The sequence below is a fragment of the Peromyscus eremicus genome, chromosome 16_21 (assembly GCF_949786415.1).
Source record: "Peromyscus eremicus chromosome 16_21, PerEre_H2_v1, whole genome shotgun sequence".
In the NCBI taxonomy this organism is placed as follows: domain Eukaryota; kingdom Metazoa; phylum Chordata; class Mammalia; order Rodentia; family Cricetidae; genus Peromyscus; species Peromyscus eremicus.
Window position 1 is genome coordinate 16328476 of NC_081432.1, and position 17722 is coordinate 16346197.

The 17722-nt window shown below is 48.9% G+C and overlaps 1 protein-coding gene across 1 annotated transcript in view; it reads right to left on the bottom strand.

Annotated features, from left to right (window-relative positions):
• Positions 1-506: 506 nt before the first annotated feature.
• Ccdc6 (coiled-coil domain containing 6) overlaps positions 507-17722 on the bottom strand; it is a 92944-nt gene continuing 75728 nt past the window's right edge. Inside the window, exons 6-9 of the mRNA XM_059282032.1 lie at positions 13081-13237; positions 9962-10062; positions 2272-2396; positions 507-1122 (exon numbers count right to left, since the gene is read on the bottom strand). Coding sequence (XP_059138015.1) covers positions 883-1122; positions 2272-2396; positions 9962-10062; positions 13081-13237 — 623 coding nt within the window. The 3' untranslated portion in view covers positions 507-882. The remainder of the gene's footprint in view (positions 1123-2271; positions 2397-9961; positions 10063-13080; positions 13238-17722) is intronic.

Sequence of the window (17722 nt, forward strand, 5' to 3'; positions counted from 1 at the left end):
CTTCGGCTCTGTTACAATCTCATGGCTCCTGCAGGAGAGACCCAAGACCACATTCAAGTCAGTCGTCAAGATCACTGGTGGGAAGGCATCTATCCACAGGGCAGAAGGGACTGGCTTAGGTGGATTAACTCTAAGGAGAAAGGAAAGACTCACATCTCAATAGGCGATAACTCCCCTCCCACGCACATGTGGAGAAGATACAGCTATGTGATTTGTTTGTGTAGGCTGTTTCACAAGAGACACGGCGGTCCACTTACATCAAAAACAATCTGTAAAAAGTGTGTCTGTAGAAAGCTCTAGACTAGACATGTTGTGGGCACCGATTCATCTAACTTCCAATCCTATACTGAGAGTTAGGTTTGCAAAGGTCTGAACTGTAGTGCTCGATTCTTGGTATGTTCGGTAAACTCCACTGTGAACTGGAGAAGGAGGGTTTCTAACAGCTCGGTCATTTCCTGCAAATTCACAGAGGAAAAAAAATTTAAAAAAAAAAAAAACCCAAAAAACAAAAAAAAAACATTTCCCTTCCTATTTTGCAAACCTAAAAGCCAAGAAAAGAAGCCCTGGGGCCGGGGGAGGGGGCAGGGCTTGCACATTGCTTCTTATTACCAAATACCAGATAGCAATGTTCCAGCCAGGGAATGACGGACACGGAGATTCAAGTAAAACACCGATGGAAAAAAAAAAGTCGTCTGGTTAGTGTTGCAGACCCACAACACCGGCTGCGTTTCCGACAGACACTCACAACACTATGAGGAAGGAAGCTAGACAACCTCAGTGCAAACACATCAGATCCAAATATGCCAGGGAAGAAGCCTTTGGCGTTGAGAAGGCGGCTCCATCAGACCGGTCCCGACTTGAAATTCTGACTAAGCTCATGCATTAAGGCTGGGAGGGAGGGTGCACCGAATGCTGCTGCTGCTGCTGTTGTTGCTGCTGCTGTTGCTGCTGCTGCGATGACGGGGCGGGCTGCGAAGAGGTGGCTGCCGAGGGGACCGAGGGCTGCATGGGGGGCGGGGGCGGCGGCGGAGGCGGCTGGACTGGGCTCTGTGTGTTGGGAGACGGAGGCGGCGTGGGCCGTTTGAACTTATCGGGACTGCTGCTTCTCCGTGGGGACGGCCTCTGGGAGGGAGGACAGGGACAGAGGGTCAGTCTGGGACATCGATTCAATTCCAACGAAAGTCCGAATCAGGGCTGAGGAGAATCGGACCCAAGACCGACAAGGGCAAGAAAGCCATGGGTTCCTTCTTTATCATTAGTGGTTCCTGAACTAACTGGGACAACATACACAAAGTAGTGTTCACACCTATGCCTGTGAAGAAGTAAATAGAAAGTGATAGTGCATCTGTCATAGCCAAACACTCAACTTGGGCCCTTTAATGAAAGAAAAATAGTAATAATAATGAAGATGCCATAGTCTCCCCTTAAACCTGTCACTCCTGTGTCCTTATTTCTCTTCACCATTCAGCTTTTTCTCATACTCTGGGGCGTCAGGACACAACACTTGCAACCTTTTTTTTTTTTTTGGTTTTTCGAGACAGGGTTTCTCTGTGTAGCTTTGCGCCTTTTCCTGGAACTCACTTGGTAGCCCAGGCTGGCCTCGAACTCACAGAGATCCGTCTGGCTCTGCCTCCCGAGTGCTGAACACTTGCAACCTTTACACAACATCCTTCAAGCTTCAAAAGACCTGCATGGGCACCCCGAGTCACTTCACAGAGGAAGGCTCCTGGAACTATTTGCTCCCCTCAATCCTAAGTGGGCATTTTTTCCTGTTCTCTCAGCCAAGCACACAGTCAAGGGTGCGGGGCAACTCTGCTGAGGGAGCTCGAGAGCCGGATGAACCTGACTCTCCTGAATCCAGCAGAGAAAATTCAAACTAGAAGCCAGGGCAACTTTTAGGAAGGCCACCAAGGGTCAGTGAACTGCCAAGGTGTTGAGAAGAGGTGTTTTCCGATATTACGGAAACACCCATGATGCCTGACGGCAAGCAGCTGGCAACAGTTCAGGGAAGACACTGTCCAGACTTCAAATGACATTTCATAGTGGGCAAGCTCCACCAATGAAGACGAGTTTCACCCTCTGGGGATACGTGTTTCAACACCAGAATTCTGTGTTGAATTCTCGGGAACACTCCGTAGCTAGAGGGAGAAAGGGGTCCAAGACACAAGGCGGTAAATGGAGAACAGTAGTAATCCTCAGCTCCAACCAGAGACCAGCTAGGACCATGCCGTGGGGAGTGGGGAGCTGCCCGCTCCCAACAAGGACACTTACTGTGATGCCGTGGGAGGCCCCCATGTGCTGGACGTGGAGGCCTGGAGAGTTGTAGTAAGACATTCCAGCCCGAGTCAGGGAGGTTGGCGGGGTGAACCCGACCGTGTGACTTGCATATGAAAGACCTGAAACACAAGAGCAACAAGGTTCAACGTTGTCTGTAGCCTGGTTGTCTAGAATAATCGGCAACCGTCTAGGAAAATGTAAAAGACAGACAGACAGACAAGCAGAGGCGTGGGGCCACTCAGCGGCATGCTGGGTAACAGGGGGCATAAAAACAAACAAACAAACAAAAACAGAAAACAAACATGAAGAACTGGGGCTGAACAGTTAAGTCCAGACATGAACGTGGTCATCACATGCCATCAAATGACCCTTCACACGGCTGACAAGAGATGAAGAAGGGATGGACAAGAACGATCTCTTCAATGGTGTTGGGAAAACGTCACACTCACAGGCAAAACCAAACAAACAAATCCTGTGGAATAGCACTTTAACTAGGCAAACATTTGTTTCTGCTCCATTTGTTCAACGACGTAAAGATGTGTGGCTGTTTCACCGTGCCTGCCGAAGGCACCCGACTGGTCTAGTGAAAAGCTGAATGGCCGACAGTTAGGCAGGAGAGAGAGAGAGAGAGGTGGACAGAGAGGAGGAGGAGGAGGAGAAATCTAAGACTGAGAGAGAAGAGAACGAGAAGGAGACGCCCAGGGCCAGAAGCCAGGCACGAGATGCTGTGAGAGTAAGATATACAGAAGGAAGAGAGGGGGGAAAAGCCCCGAGCAAAACAAAGATGAGGAGACACAGGTTACGTTATAAGAGCTGGTGGGACAAACAAGACATGGCCAAGCCCTTGTAACTCTTAAGACGTCTCTGTGTCATGATTTGGGAGCTGGCTGGTGGCCCTAGAGAAAGCCTGCTACAAACAAAAAAACACCTTTTATGTCACACCACCCACAGGCATCAAGTGGATTATGGAGCTGCAGAGCACATCTGTGTTCACCAGTGGGTAAAACCTGCAGCGTGAAAACAGGCTCACTGCTCACCAGCGGCTGCGCGGACGAAGGAGGAAAGAGCGATACAGATGGCGAGCACTGTTCTGTCACACGGTGGGAAATCCTGCCTTACGCGTGCGCCCAGAGAGCACCACACCAAGTCCAACAGTCACAGAGGGACACGGCATACGGCACGGCTCCACGTCCATGTGGAATCTGGAGAGGCACGGCACGGACGCAGGAGAATGGCGGCTGCCGGGGACCAGGAGGAAGGGGAGAAAGGTGAGGTCTGCTGCTCTGCGGGCCTGAGGCTCCATCACGGTGAGATGGAAAGGGCAGCTGGGGAGCACGGACTGTGCCCACAGGTAACCACGGTATGAGACACTCAAAGAGAGGGCAGACCTCAGGCTAAGGGCTTGCCACAGCTTAAGAAAAAAAAAAAGTCAAGCCCTGCCAGTTTAGCCCTTTACAGAAGAGCGTAGAAGAATCCAGGGGAAAGTGAGAAAAGAGTGAGAATCACATGTAAGAAAAGGAAGAGAGAGATGAGATACATCAGGACAACTGTGTGTGCATGTGTGTACACGTGCGTGTGTGTGTGTGTGTGTGTGTGTGTGTGTGTGTGTGTTTGCACGCACACAAACTCTGCCACCTGCAAGTGTTTGGTCCAGGATACAAAAGCCCCACACATGCCAATGTTCCCTGAAAGATGCCAAGAAAAATAGCACACATCAGGGCTGAGGAGACGGCTCAGGTGGTGACGTTCTTGCTGCACAGGCATGAGGACCCGGCCCGAGCACTATCCCCATCGCCCATGTGACACGCCAGGAGGACCCCTGGGGCTTGCCGGTCAGTCAGCCTAGCTGAACTGGTGAGTCTCAGGTCAACGAGAGACACTATTTCAAGACACAAGACGGACAGGTCCCTCTCTAAGGAATGATGCTTGAGGCTGTCCTCTGGCCTTCAAGTACGTGTACCCCCCCCCCCCTACACACACACCCCTTTACACTCTAATTCTCTCTCATCAGATAGGCCTGGGATAGGGTCCAATCAGCCCTATTTGAAATATTCAGAGTGACTAACTGTGGATGCTCTGGAGAAGCTCTAGAGAGCTGGTACTGAAGGCTGTACTGGTCTGGGCAACGCTGCATCAATCCAGCACTTGACCTTTCACTCCCAGCATCTAAATGGAAAAACTGCACGGGGTAGGACCTTGCTGTGGCTTCAGTGTGTAACGTCTACTCACCCCCCCCCCCCCCACACAGGCGCCTGTGTGTGGGAACACTTAGTCCCCAGCAGATGGCGCTGTTTGCGAAGGCTGTGGAACCCTTAAGAGGTAGGGCCTCAGAAGGAGGGGTCCAGTAGAGAGACCCTGAAGGTTTTATAGAGTTCAGCCTCACTTCTGGGTCTGTTCTCTGCCTGTGGACACAAAGTGACCAGCTGCCTCATGCTCCCGCCCCCATGTTCTTCTCTGGCGGGACAGGCTGTAACCCACCCTTTGCCCCTTGGGTTGCTTCCTGTCAAAAAATGTTCGGTCATCGTGTAACTAATACAGAGCCATACAAATGGATGAAGTAAAAACCCTAAGAGAGAAGGGTCTGGACAAGGACCGGTGTCACCATCTTCTTTCAAAGATACTCCGAGTATCTTACAGGACTTTTCTGTGCCCTCCATATCAAATGCCAAGAACTTATTTCCCGACTTGTCAGTGGTGCTTTTTGTCTGATAGATTTCTCCATTGACAACTGATTCTTGACTCACATTTACAAAGTGGCGTGTTCTGAGACGAAGCACCAGTCTAAAGACCAAAGCGGTCATTTCACAAGCTGTTGACGCTGAGGCTCAAGAGGTTGTCTTCAAGTAACAGCCCGGGAACAGAACCCTAATTCTGCTTCTTAGGAAGGTAATGGTGAGGCTGGGGGTGGAGGCGGGGGTGTCCCACTCAATGCTAAAATAGCTGTCTCCAGGCACAAGGTCTGGGTTCAATCCCCACCACACCAAGAAAAACAAAACAAAACAAAAAACAAATGAATAAACACCCCCCCACCCGGCAAGAGAATCCAAGATGTATTTAAAAGGAAGTGACTCCTTAATTTTAAACAGCGTTCAGGAAATCTCTTAAGTGCACTCAGTGGTTAAGAACACTGGTTGCTCTTGCAGAGGACCTGGGTTTGATTCCCAGCACCCACATGGTGGCTCAAAACCATCCAGTTCCAGGGCCCCCAAACCCCTCTTCCCCGAAGGAATCAGGTATGCATATGATACACATACATACATGCTGTGGGATGTTCTGTATGGCAAATATGTTAATAAATAAAACACTGGCCAGTGGCCAGGCAGGAAGTATAGGTGGGACAAGGAGAGAGGAGAATTCTGGGAAGTGGAAGGTGGAGTGAGGGAGACACTGCCAGCTGCCACCATGACAAGCAGCATGTGAAGATGCCGGTAAGCCACGAGCCATGTGGCAAGGTATAGATTTATAGAAATGGATTAATTTAAGCTGTAAGAACAGTTAGCAAGAAGCCTGCCACAGCCATACAGTTTGTAAATAATATAAGTGTCTCTGTGTTTACTTGGTTGGGTCTGAGCGGCTGTGGGACTGGCGGATGACAGAGATTTGTCCTGACTGTAGGCCAGGCAGGAAAACTCCAGCTACACATACATGTAGGCTAAGAAGTCACAAACATAAAAACATAGCATGAAATAAAAAATAGATTCCTTTCATGAAACAAAATATCCCAGCCTATTTACTAGGTTCATTTTTTTTCAAAGAATAATTTGAACTACGTTAAACCACTAACCAAGAATCTTCCAAGACTCTCTATTACCTACCTAAATATCTTCATTCTCTCCCCTGTCCCCGCCCTGATGCTCTAGAGGCCAGCAATTATCAACTGTGAACATCAAGCCTTCTGACCGACCCTAACTCCAACTCTGACCTTAAACCAAATCAATCAAGGGAGTGGTGCCCAGGGAAGCTGGGGATGTCCGCCTCTGTCACCTGGTACTGAGCCACAAGGACATATTATTTAACCTCATTGTGCTATAAATCCCACCATTGGCGGACATGACCTCTCTAACACCCTCAGATTACTGCAAGGACTAAATGAGTGACTAGTGAATTTTTTCTACCCTCTTCCCCAGGCCCTGTTGATTATAAAAGATTAAGTCAGGGGATCTTACTAATTCTTACTCCTCCTTAAATCTTAGTAACCATTCGTCTCACCCTCTGGCCCTGGAATATATTAGAAAATAAATAACAGCAATAACCAACCTTTGTTGCAGCTGGCAATCTGCAGACGCTGGCTGCTGAGCAGAGTATACTCAGTGCATCTTAAGGACAAGGGACACATTTAAGGAAATGTGTTTGTCAGCAATTTCTTTTTTTTTTTTTTTTTTTGGTTTTTCAAGACAGGGTTTCTCTGTGTAGCTTTGCGCCTTTCCTGGAAATCACTTTGGAGACCAGGCTGGCCTCGAACTCACAGAGATTCGCCTGCCTCTGCCTCCCGAGTGCTGGGATTAAAGGCGTGAGCCACCACCGTCCGGCTGTCAGCAATTTCAATGAGAGTGATCAGAGTGTCCCCAAACTGCTGGGGAACACCACCACTAGAAAGTACCGTGGTCTCTGACGTCCACTGCTGACAGAATCATCACCACAGTGCAGATACTTTGATGGCTTTCATTGGTCACACTGTCCTAGCTTTGGTACCCAAGGGCTCCTGACTCTCAGTCACATCCCTACATAGGTCCTTACTGGTCACACTGCTCTAGCTTTGGTATCTGGGGGCTCCTGATTTTCTGTCACATCCTTACCAGTGTTTCCGAGAAACGCTTTACTTTGCGAAGGTGTCTCAGATCTACACACACCCATCTTTCCAAGTGGCCCAAGATCCTTTTAACTGAGAACAGAGATAGAAACCAAATCTGTCTTCTGGGTGCACTCATGTTATTGGGGACACAAAGCTGCTTTTAGACCTAGTTACTGTCCACTCCCGATTTAGACACATCCAAACATGCTATTGAGAACACCTTAGTACCATTATACAAATGCAGTAGGATTGCTTTGCAGATCATTTCAACAACAGAAATACTATTCTAAACCAAACTCTCACATTTGTTGGTCTGCCCCCCCCCCCCAACCCAGTGACTGCAGTATTATTTCTGATCATTTGGAAATGACATGTACTGTGGGATAATGTTCTTGTACACTGGTTTAATAAAATGCTGACTGGCCAGTAGCCAGGCAGGAAGTATAGGCAGGATAAGCAGACCAGGAGAATTCTGGGAAGAGGAAGGCTGAGTCAGGAGATGCCAGCCCGCAGTCCAGGGAGCAGCATGTAATGGCACGCAGGTAAAGTTACAGAAAACATGGCAACATATACATTAACAGAAATGGGCTGAGTTTAAGTGTAAGAGTTACTCAGTAGTAAGCCTGAGCTAATGGCCGAGCAGTTTTAATTAATATAAGCCTCTGTGTGTTTACTTGGGGGATGGAAGTGGGAGAGATCTGTCCCGACTGCGAGCAGGCCGGGACACAGGAATTCTTCCTACTACAGACGTGCCTTTAAGAATGTTGTCAGCCGGGTGGTGGTGGCGCACGTCTTTAATCCCAGCACTCGGGAGGCAGAGGCAGGCAGATCTCTGTGAGTTCGAGGCCAGCCTGGGCTACCAAGTGAGTCCCAGGAAAGGCACAAAGCTACACAGAGAAACACTGTCTCGAAAAACCAAAAAAAAAAAAAAAAAAAAAAAAAAAAAAAAAAAAAAAGGTAAGAATGTTGTCAGCTTTAAGCAGATCAAACAAGATATTAAATTACATTCAACATGAGCTGGCATTCCTGCCTGCTACAAAGCGACCCTCCCCTCTTACTCCTGACTTCGATTTCCTTTTCCGCCAATAAATCAGAAGGTAAAAAGAGACCTTCACCGTGGGGATGACAGCCTAGCACTATTATGGAGAAAGTGAAGAGGCAGCTAAAAGCCACTTCTGGGGACAGACTGACAGCCGCTGGAGACTAGAGGAACAGATCCAGATTGGGGACATCTATTTGATAAGAACAAGGCACAATGGCCAGACCCATGGCTCATCTTGAGAGGAATCCCTGGTCATCCTTGGTCTCCTTTGCCTCAGAGCGCTCACATCTACAACAGAAGAGTTGCCACCGTGTGGGAGACTCTTTACTGTTCGCACTGAGTGTCTCCTTTGAAGAGGGAAAGGGAGTAGGGAGCTGGAGAGATGGCTCAGTGGTTAGAGCACTGGCTGCTCTTCCAGAGGACCCGATGCAAACCCCCAGGACCCCCAGGATGATGGCTCACAACCGTCTGTAACTCTAGTCTCAGGGACCCAATGTTCCCTTCTGACCTCCGAAGGCGCTACACGCACGTGGTTCACACACACAGCGAAAGAATAATAATAATAATAATAATAATAATAATAATAATAATCTCTCACTAAAAGTCACTGTAGGGCTGGCCAGACCCCACACTGATAAAGCCAAGACATCCCTACCACACTGTCCTAACTGCTGTGGCTGTGGAGCATCACGTCCCCTTCGTCAACCTTAAGGGACATCCTTGTTTTCACCATGACCTCAGACGAAACAAACCACAGTCCTAACAAAGCCTCTGCAAGGCCACCCACCTAGGGTGACACTCCTCCAACCTGGCGCCACCCCCACAGACTTGTCCCTCAACTCTATCTGCAGCGTGTTCACCAGCTAGCACATGAACAGAGGTCTCCACAAGGTCTGCCAGCTTCTCCCCGCTACTCCCGCCACCCACCCTCTGCCTCACTTCCACCTCATCCTTGAGGGTGGATCCCGTACTGGCCCACCAACACTGGAGTCCCACGCAATGCTGCTGGTGCTGGACCTGGGACACTGAGGAGTATTTTGGGGGGTCAGATGAAGCCAAGCATGCTGGGAAAGGAGCCCTTGGGTAACACAAAGCAGACGAGGAAGCAGCTGCCTTGCTTCTTCCTGGCCTCCCAGGCCTGGCTCACAAATCACTACAAGTATCAGGAAGCAGCTCAGGTGAGGAGGAATCCTGGTTTTGGACAAGGAAGCCCACCCTGGCCTCTTCCCGGCCCAAGGACGGAGAGCTGGTAACCCATGAACGTCCGCGTCTTCTATTTTAACAAGGGAAGAAGGGTGCTACAGTATCACTGGAAGCAAAAGGGAGATGAATGGAGTAGGAATGCAGTGAGGGGACCCACAGAAGACGCACGGTAAGGTATGCTGGGAATCTACCCGGGACCCTGCCCATCCAGGGACTAATCACACACGCAGTCCTCCTCTAGAAAGGGGTTTTCAGGTCAAATTTAAGGTTAAGAACTAATCTATACCCAAGGCTCAGTGAACATTGAGGAAGAGGAGGCAGATAGATGGTATGAAGTCCTCAAAAGTTAAAAATTAAAGAAAAACACTAAATAATAAAATAGTAATAAAAAAAAAAAAAACCCACACAGTCCTTGTATTTAGGATCTTCAAGCCAACACTCAGAACCGACGGTGACTTATTTTTCAAAAACACAAGGACACACAACCAGGGCTGCTGATTAGACATATCAGCAGAGCTAGCTGAAAAATCAGTGGGGAGCACTTGGCTACACCCGTGCGAGGCCGTGGGTTCAATTCCCAGCACCGCCTCCCTCCCCTCCCCCCCCCCCCCGAAAAGTCACACTGTGGTAGCAGAGGACACACTCACCGGGTGATATAGGCCTGCTTGAACTGGGAGAAGGCGTGTAAGGGATTGGGCTGGACACAGTGCGAGGTCTTAATCCTTGTGCAGACATCTCATTAAAATACCTAGAAGGAGAGAGGAGGGAGGGAGTTCAAACACCTGTGTTCAAGTGGTCCCTAGAAGACATCCTAGCAGCAAAGGTGTGAAGGTAAAACTGGAGGCTGTACCCTGGGGACATTTCTAGTGCCAACTTCCGAGTCAAACTGCTCCACCTGGGCAGACCTCACTACCCCCAGAGGCCTGCCACTGCCACGCCACACATCAGAGAGGACCAGCCGAAGGAATCCCTTCGGTGACCCCAGAAGCGCAAAGACCTCTATGCTTCAACTGCTATTTCAAACTCAATACCAAAGCTCACCAATACTGAAGTTATCCCATTGAGTTTAAAGACACCTAGGCCGCCCCCTCCCGCCCCCCAGGGCTGAGGGCCACGTGTTTACAAGGCAAGCTCTGTGTAACAGATGGTCGGTCCACACGTTAGATTTTAACAGGAGACACCCGTGCTAAGCACCTTCGCTGGGTCACGCTCAGCCGCACTGCGCTGAGTCAAAGCTTCTACCTGATTTTAGAAGTCACGTCAGCCCTGAAAGTGCTGAAGTGTGATCACCAGGACCAGTCGGCTTTCACTCTGTGATCCAAGGACAGAGTGCTGCTGGGAGGGAATTTCTGCTTGACAGACTTCCTGACAAACCGCCCTCCCTGGCCTTAAAGCTCAACAGGCCTGTACTTTCCTCCCAGAGCACCGTCAGCCCTGGTGTTCATTCACATGAGGAGCTAACATGGCCATTTCCCAGCAGGTTAATGGAGCCTGATTGTCACACAGCTCAATTAGATGCCTGCCTGTCTGTCTTCTTCCCCTTTTAAAAAAAGCCCATCACAGCAATACCAGGTAGAACCTTCCTTGTGCCGTACACGCAGGCAGGTGGTTAGTACTACCCAATGGTCTGAAGTGGTTAGAAGTGTCTCAAGTTTTCTTTCCCCGAGATCCACCACATCACTATCAGTGCTAAGATGCAGAGTGGTACTTAACCAGGCAACTCCATTGTACCTGGAATAATTTACCAAAAAATAAAAGCAGGGCCGGGGATGTCGCTCAGCTGGCAGAGTGCTTGCCAAGCATGCGTGACTCTGGGTTGTGCCTCCATGCTCCTGTGGTGGCATGCACTAGATAGTTTCGTAAGTACTTTAAGACTCAGCGGAGACTGGGGTTGAAGTACAAAACACCTGGATTTACATACCAACCACAGATTCCCCTCTCATCCCTCTTCCTGCTCCCCCCCAGCCTTCCACGCCCCTAGCCCCTCCTCCAAAAAGGTAAGGACTCCCATGGGGAGTCAGCAAAGCCTGGTACATTCAGTTGAGGTAGGACCAAGACCCTCCCCCTGCATCAATACTAGGCTGTTACGGTTCTGTTCCTAAGAGCTGAGTTGTGGATTTTGCACGGAGGTCCACCCTCAAGGGAAATGTGGTGTGTATAGGAAGCGGAACTCATGCGGTTGTAAAGACAGAAATGACGCTATCGGCAGGATGACAGTGACGGCTGGAAACCAAAGTCAGTCCAGACTCGGAGACAAGTACCGCATCTTCTCTGTGGAGATAGATTGTGGACCCTAATAAACTTGCCTGAGGGTCAGAGGACAGAACCAGCCACCAGACTAGATACAGAGCCAGGCAGTGGTGGCACACACCTTTAATCCCAGCACTTGAGAGCTCATGCCTTTGCTTGGGAAGCACACACGCTTTTAATCCCAGGAAGTAATATGAAGGGTAGAGAAAGGTATATAAGGTGTGAGGAGACAGGATCTCACTCTCTTTAGTCTGAGGATTTCGTAGAGGTAAGAACTAGTGGCTGGCTGTTCTGCTTCTCTGATCTTTCAGCTTTCACCCTGAAATCTGGCTCTGGGTTGTTTTTTTTTTTTTTTTAATTAAAAGACCATCTAAGATTCGAACAACACTTCTTTCATTTGAGGGTTCTAGATTACTTACAGACACACAAAACCATTTATATGTACACATACGGCATGAAATCAGAAGAGAGGCAGAGGGATGGAAAGATGACCAATTAGATGGAAGAAAGTGGAGAAAGAAGCTGGGGGGTGTGAAGTGAACATGGTCAACGCACATAACATACTTGAGAGAGATCATCTCTATGAAACCCAACATTGTCAAAAAAGAAAAAAAAAAAATCACACCCCCCCCCCCCCAAATTATTCTGCAATTACTATGGCCCGATGCCTTTCTGATTAAGATCTTAAGAGTTATTTCCAAAGGATACGGATGCATGTACGAGCTAAACGCTAAACTCAGTGGGTTAAAAACAAAGATATCAAATGCAGGAGGGATCTGCTGGGTGGGGTGGGGTGTGACAGAGAGTGATCAAGTCATGGGGGGATGAAAATGGCCCAAATTCAATACACAAATGTTTGAAATTATCAAGGAATTTTAAAAAAGAGCTTGGCATAGTGTATTGACAAATGAGGTAATATAAATATTCTAAAGGGCGTAAAAATCATTGAAATGTTTGCAATTCAATTAAAGCAGATTTGGAGAAAATCCTGCTAAATGTGCCTGTGATATTTGTATCTAAGTATGTGAACTTATTTATTCCTGTTACTAGAAATAGGAACAGCAGCAAATGTATTTCTCTAGTATCTTTGCTTGCATTTAAATATCAATGTTGAAAATTTAAAAACCAAAACAAATGCCAGCTTGGCCTCCCATTTCTCTCCCTCGCACGCCACTCCAGAAGGGCAGCTTCTCCTCCAGGGTAAGCAGAGTATTCAATCCTGCACATACCCTACTCTGAGCACGCGCTTTAACCTGGAGGGGGGCGTTATTCATCACCACAGCCCGTACGACATTTACGCTCTCCTCTTCCAGAATATATCATTTTAAAATCAATTTATGGATATGGATGGGTGTTTCAGCCTGCAAGTACGCCAGCACCCTACCTACAGCCCTGGTGCCCATGGATGAGAGCACCGGATCCTCTGGGACTCGAGTTATAAAGGGTGTGTGTGTTTGTGCATGTGCGTGTGTGCGTATGCAGGGGATGGGTGGGGGGAGCATGCAGGGGTGCAAACCTTTCGTCATCCATTTCCAGGCTGGACTCGCTCTCGGAGAGCTGGCGACAGAGCGCTTCCCTCCTCTCCATCTCCCTCTGGAGCTTCCGCTGCAGTCTCAGGTTCTCTTCCCTCATGTGCCTCTCCTCCTCCAAGTACTGCGCCATCTTCTCCGAATCTGAAGAGCCACAGCGCGCAATTAGACCAAGTTGTGGGCAATCATCACCCTACCCCTCACAGGAGTCCGGGGTTTAAAGTTTATCCTCGGCCATCAGGTTCACAAGTGAGTTCCAGTTAGCAAATGATCTAACAGGCAGAGCTGACAGGCTGGGCGGCTTCACCCATCCCCTCGCACTCGCAGGACACAGGACGGGAGCTCCAGGTGAAGACATGACAGAACTGGGCTGAGTTTCATTCACCACCTGGCCAGACTTCCTTCTCCACGGTGGAAGCTTGGAGAGAAGGGAGTCCAGTTACGGGGACAGACTGGCCCACCGGTAGCCCTATAGGCTGTCTGTCCACTCTAGCCAGGCCACCTCGGGGGTGCGGTGTCATCCTCATTAGCACATCCACCGTGCATGGTGGGCGAGCACCACCAGAAGCACTGTGCTAGCAGAACACTTTTGGTGACAGATAACATTCTTGTAAAACACAACTTCGCACAGTGAGCAAAAAACTCTTGTCCACCAAGTGTGTGTAAGCCTCATCCAGGTGTGTGTGGATAATCATTGGGAACTACTTCACTCCTTCAATCACGTGGGTTCTGAGGATCGAACTCAGGTCCTCAGGCTTGGTGGCAAGTGCCTTTATTCACTGAGCCTGCCTGCCCAGTAATGACTTCTGATGACAATTATTCAATGATTTCCAAGTATGCATCATTACAGAATATACAAAAGCTTTTAAACTTTACTTCTTAATTAAAAAATTGTTTTATTCTTAGGCATAGATGTGTGCCTGTGGGTTAGTATATGCACTAGAATACAATGCCCATGTAAGCAAGAAGACATCCCATGCCTGAGCGCTTAAATTACAGTTGCTAGGAACTGAACTAAGATCCTCCGGGTGGGCAGTAAGCAGTCTTAACCACTGAGCCATCTCTCCAGCCTGGTCTCTCCCTGTTTCAGAAATTAAAATACTCAAATTATCAGACACCATTATGTCGCCTAAACACTAAATCTCTCAGCTGTTTTGAATACAGCCAGAAACCCCCGCTGCCTAATCCATATGCGAAGTCTTTTTAATTGAAGTGATGCTGGGAAAATACTTACAAAGCTCACTTTTAATATGAACAGCTTAAATTAAGTCTCCCCAAGTATGCTTGTGTGCAGATTTCTCATTGAGCTCAACAGGAAGCACCAGGTGGCCCTGGGCGTACCTAACGCTTGCTCAAACTCAGATGGCGACTACAGAGTGAGTTCCCAGAACAGTGATCTAAGAGGAAATGTCGTTTTTTTCAAAGGAAATTGCTATTCAGGCTGGACATGGGATACATGCCTATATTCCCAGCACCCGGTGGGGTGGGTGGGTTAAGGTAGGAGGGTTGAGAGTTCGAGGTCAGCCTGGGCTACATAGTGAGACCCTGTCTCAAATAATCAAAAATACAATAGAACAAAAAGGTCAATGTGTTAGCATATGGGGACTCGGCAGAGGAACCCTAGGCCAGTAACTTAGAGGTAAGAATGTCACCTCAGGTAGGGCTTCAGGACTTCCTGTCAATGCGTCAATTCAACTCAGATACATTAGCAGGCCCCAAGTGCAAGCTCTCCAGTGTCAAGACCCAGGCACAGGAGGCTGGAACCAAGGCATTCCTTGGGTGCCCTCTGCTGGTACGCTGTCTCTCTCCTCTCTCACACAGCTCTCTAGTCCCGGGGGTCCACGGTTTGCACGGCCCTCATCGTCTACTACCTCCTGAAATCGAACCACAGGTGCCATCCGGTGAGGGTGGCATCTGATGCCACCCGAACCAGTTTCAAAGCAATGCTCCCACAAGCGGGCGGTTTTCCGTCCCCTTCCCAGCCTATAGACCACACGGGGACCGAGCCCCAGCAGAGTCTAAGGCTCAACCCAAACTGAGAACTCTTGAGAGATTCAAGTGTTTATGAGTCAGGGATGGGTTGAAAGGCTAAAGCCACAGCTACAGCCAAGGAGGTGCAGGCCGCCTGATGTACAGAGTTGGAGACAGAGGATAGGACGCGTCAGTAACACATTGTCCTCGAAGCCTTACTGACACCAGCTGAGCTGATCCGTGCTGATGGCCTCTTTGGGCCAGCCTTTTCCGTCCTGGAGGGGTTGGGGTGTGGAATCACATTAGCACTCCCTGAGCCTTCAGCAAGATCTGCAGGCCCTTCAAAGACCAAGCAGTGCAGTGAGTGCTAAGGGATGAGAATAAAGCACCCTTCCCTTGGGAGGTGACTAGCCAAGCATGAATGAGGAAGGAAAAAGGGAGCTGGGTGCCCTGGAAGAGGGGCTAAAAAACACGCTGCCTACCCAGCCCAGAACAAACCGGCATTGAGAACATTTTGATTTAGCTCATCCGGTGTCATGGAGTATCTGCAGCAGTTACCTGAGATACACCTCAGAATTCCCCGGATTAAAAAACAAACATTTCAGAGGACTATTATCTAGTCCCAGAAGAACTCAGAAAACCACCCAGCACTGGCAGGAAATGGCAGTGCTGGCGGACTCATCCCCAACGGGCTACCGCATGACACCAAGACAAAAGGGATTTTGTATGTGTGATCAAGTTAAGGATTCAGGATGGTGAGATAATCCTGGATTATCAGGGTAGGAGGAAATAATCACAAGGCTCAGTGAGTGTGAAATGGAGACCTGAACAGGGAGAGGACATGGGAGAGACTTCCCCACAAGGAAGAGCCACAGTGGAGGCATGGATGGAGCCTGGAGCAGCACTGACCAAGAGGAGAGCCTCGGAGTCTCCGGACATCTCCAGAGGTACATAGTACTACTTACTATATAGAAGCCCCCCACGTCAGACCTCTGGCCTCCAGAGCTACAACATAATCCACCTGTGCCCTTCTGAGCCACTGTGCTAGGCTTGTTGCAGCAACAAGAGAGAACACGCCATACTTTTGAAAGACTCCAGGATCTTGAGATATCATCCAAGACAGAACACTGAACCTCTACTTGTAATACACTTCAGTGGAGAAGTGAGTGAGCCATTGAGATCATCAGTGTGCCTTCTACTGAGTGGACTGGTCTGTCTGGAATCTGTCCAAGGCACTTGTACATAGGGAGATGTGCACACACAAGCGTGCTCACTGCAGCTGGATGACAATACCACACGGGGTCATTTGGGGCCGGTGAGATGGCCCTTCGGGTAAGAGGCACACCTACCACCAAGCTTGCTAGCCCGAGCTGGACCCCTTGACTCACACGGTGAAAGGAGAGAACCTACTCCCAACAAGCTATTCTCTAACCAACATATGAGCACCCGGCCATGTGCTAAATAAATAAATGTAATAAAAATATTTAGAAAGGGGATCCTTTGTATGGACCACTGAATGGATAGAATAGTCAGCCTTTAAGGGAGGGCTCAAGGCAACGACATAGGTAGCCGGGAGAAGAGTTTTTGCCTGGCAGTGGTCCTGCACACCTTTACTCTAGCACTCGGGATGCAGAGGAAGGTGGATCTCTGAGTTCAAGGCTGACCTGGTCTACCGAGCGAGTTCAGGGACAGTCAGGACTACACAGAGAAACCTGTCCTGAAAAACAAAACAAAAAAGTGTTTTCAAAGAGAAAGATGCAGAAGGTCTTGCTCACTGCACAACTCCGGGTATGAAGCAATTCTGACGCGTGCACACATCTGTGTGAACACTAGGTATTTGCCTGTGCAAACTGCTCACCTGGCAGAAACAGGGAAAGGGAAGCCCTTCCCCCCACTACATTACCTCAAGGAAGAAATGTCTGCAACCAAACATCAGAAGTAGGGCAGACCCCTAAAAATGCAGCGAGACCCAGACAAGTTCAGCAACCCAGTACCTTGATTTCTACTCCATACCCTGCCTGGCCTTTTCCAAACATTAAGTCTAAATTTCAAAAGCATTTATTCTGCAAATACCATGGGCAAATGTCAGCTGAGATTAGATGCAGCAGTAAGGAAGGCAAACACCCTTCACAGTCCTCCCTTCATAGTCCAGAAGTGCAGGGAGGGCTCCTGTGCAGGTTCATTAGCACATCGTACAGATAAACATGGTTACAAAGGTCACCTGGCCTGACAGCTTTAATTGTCAACTTGATACTGTCCAGAACTCTAACAGGCAGAAATGCAAATATTCTAAAACACCTTTGTCTTTTATTCTCGCTATCAGACTATTGAAACAGTGCTCACTGAAGAAATTGGAATTTCCCCAGGAATCTCATACTGGCAGAAGGGAAGGGCAACAGAGATAGCTGGAGGGGGGAACCTGTCTCCCTGGAAGCGATTTCACACTCTACAGGTTGAGACTGAAACCCAGACAAAGACGCATCCACGGTGGGAGGGACCACACCTTGACCAGAACTGCTTAGATGTGCAAATCCTTGGTCCAAGGGAAGGGTGCTTTACTCTCATCCCTTGGCAGTCACAGCACTGCTTGGTCTTGGAAAGGACTGCAGATCTTGCTGAAGGCATCAGGAAGTGCTAGTGTGATTTTTCCCAGGGCAG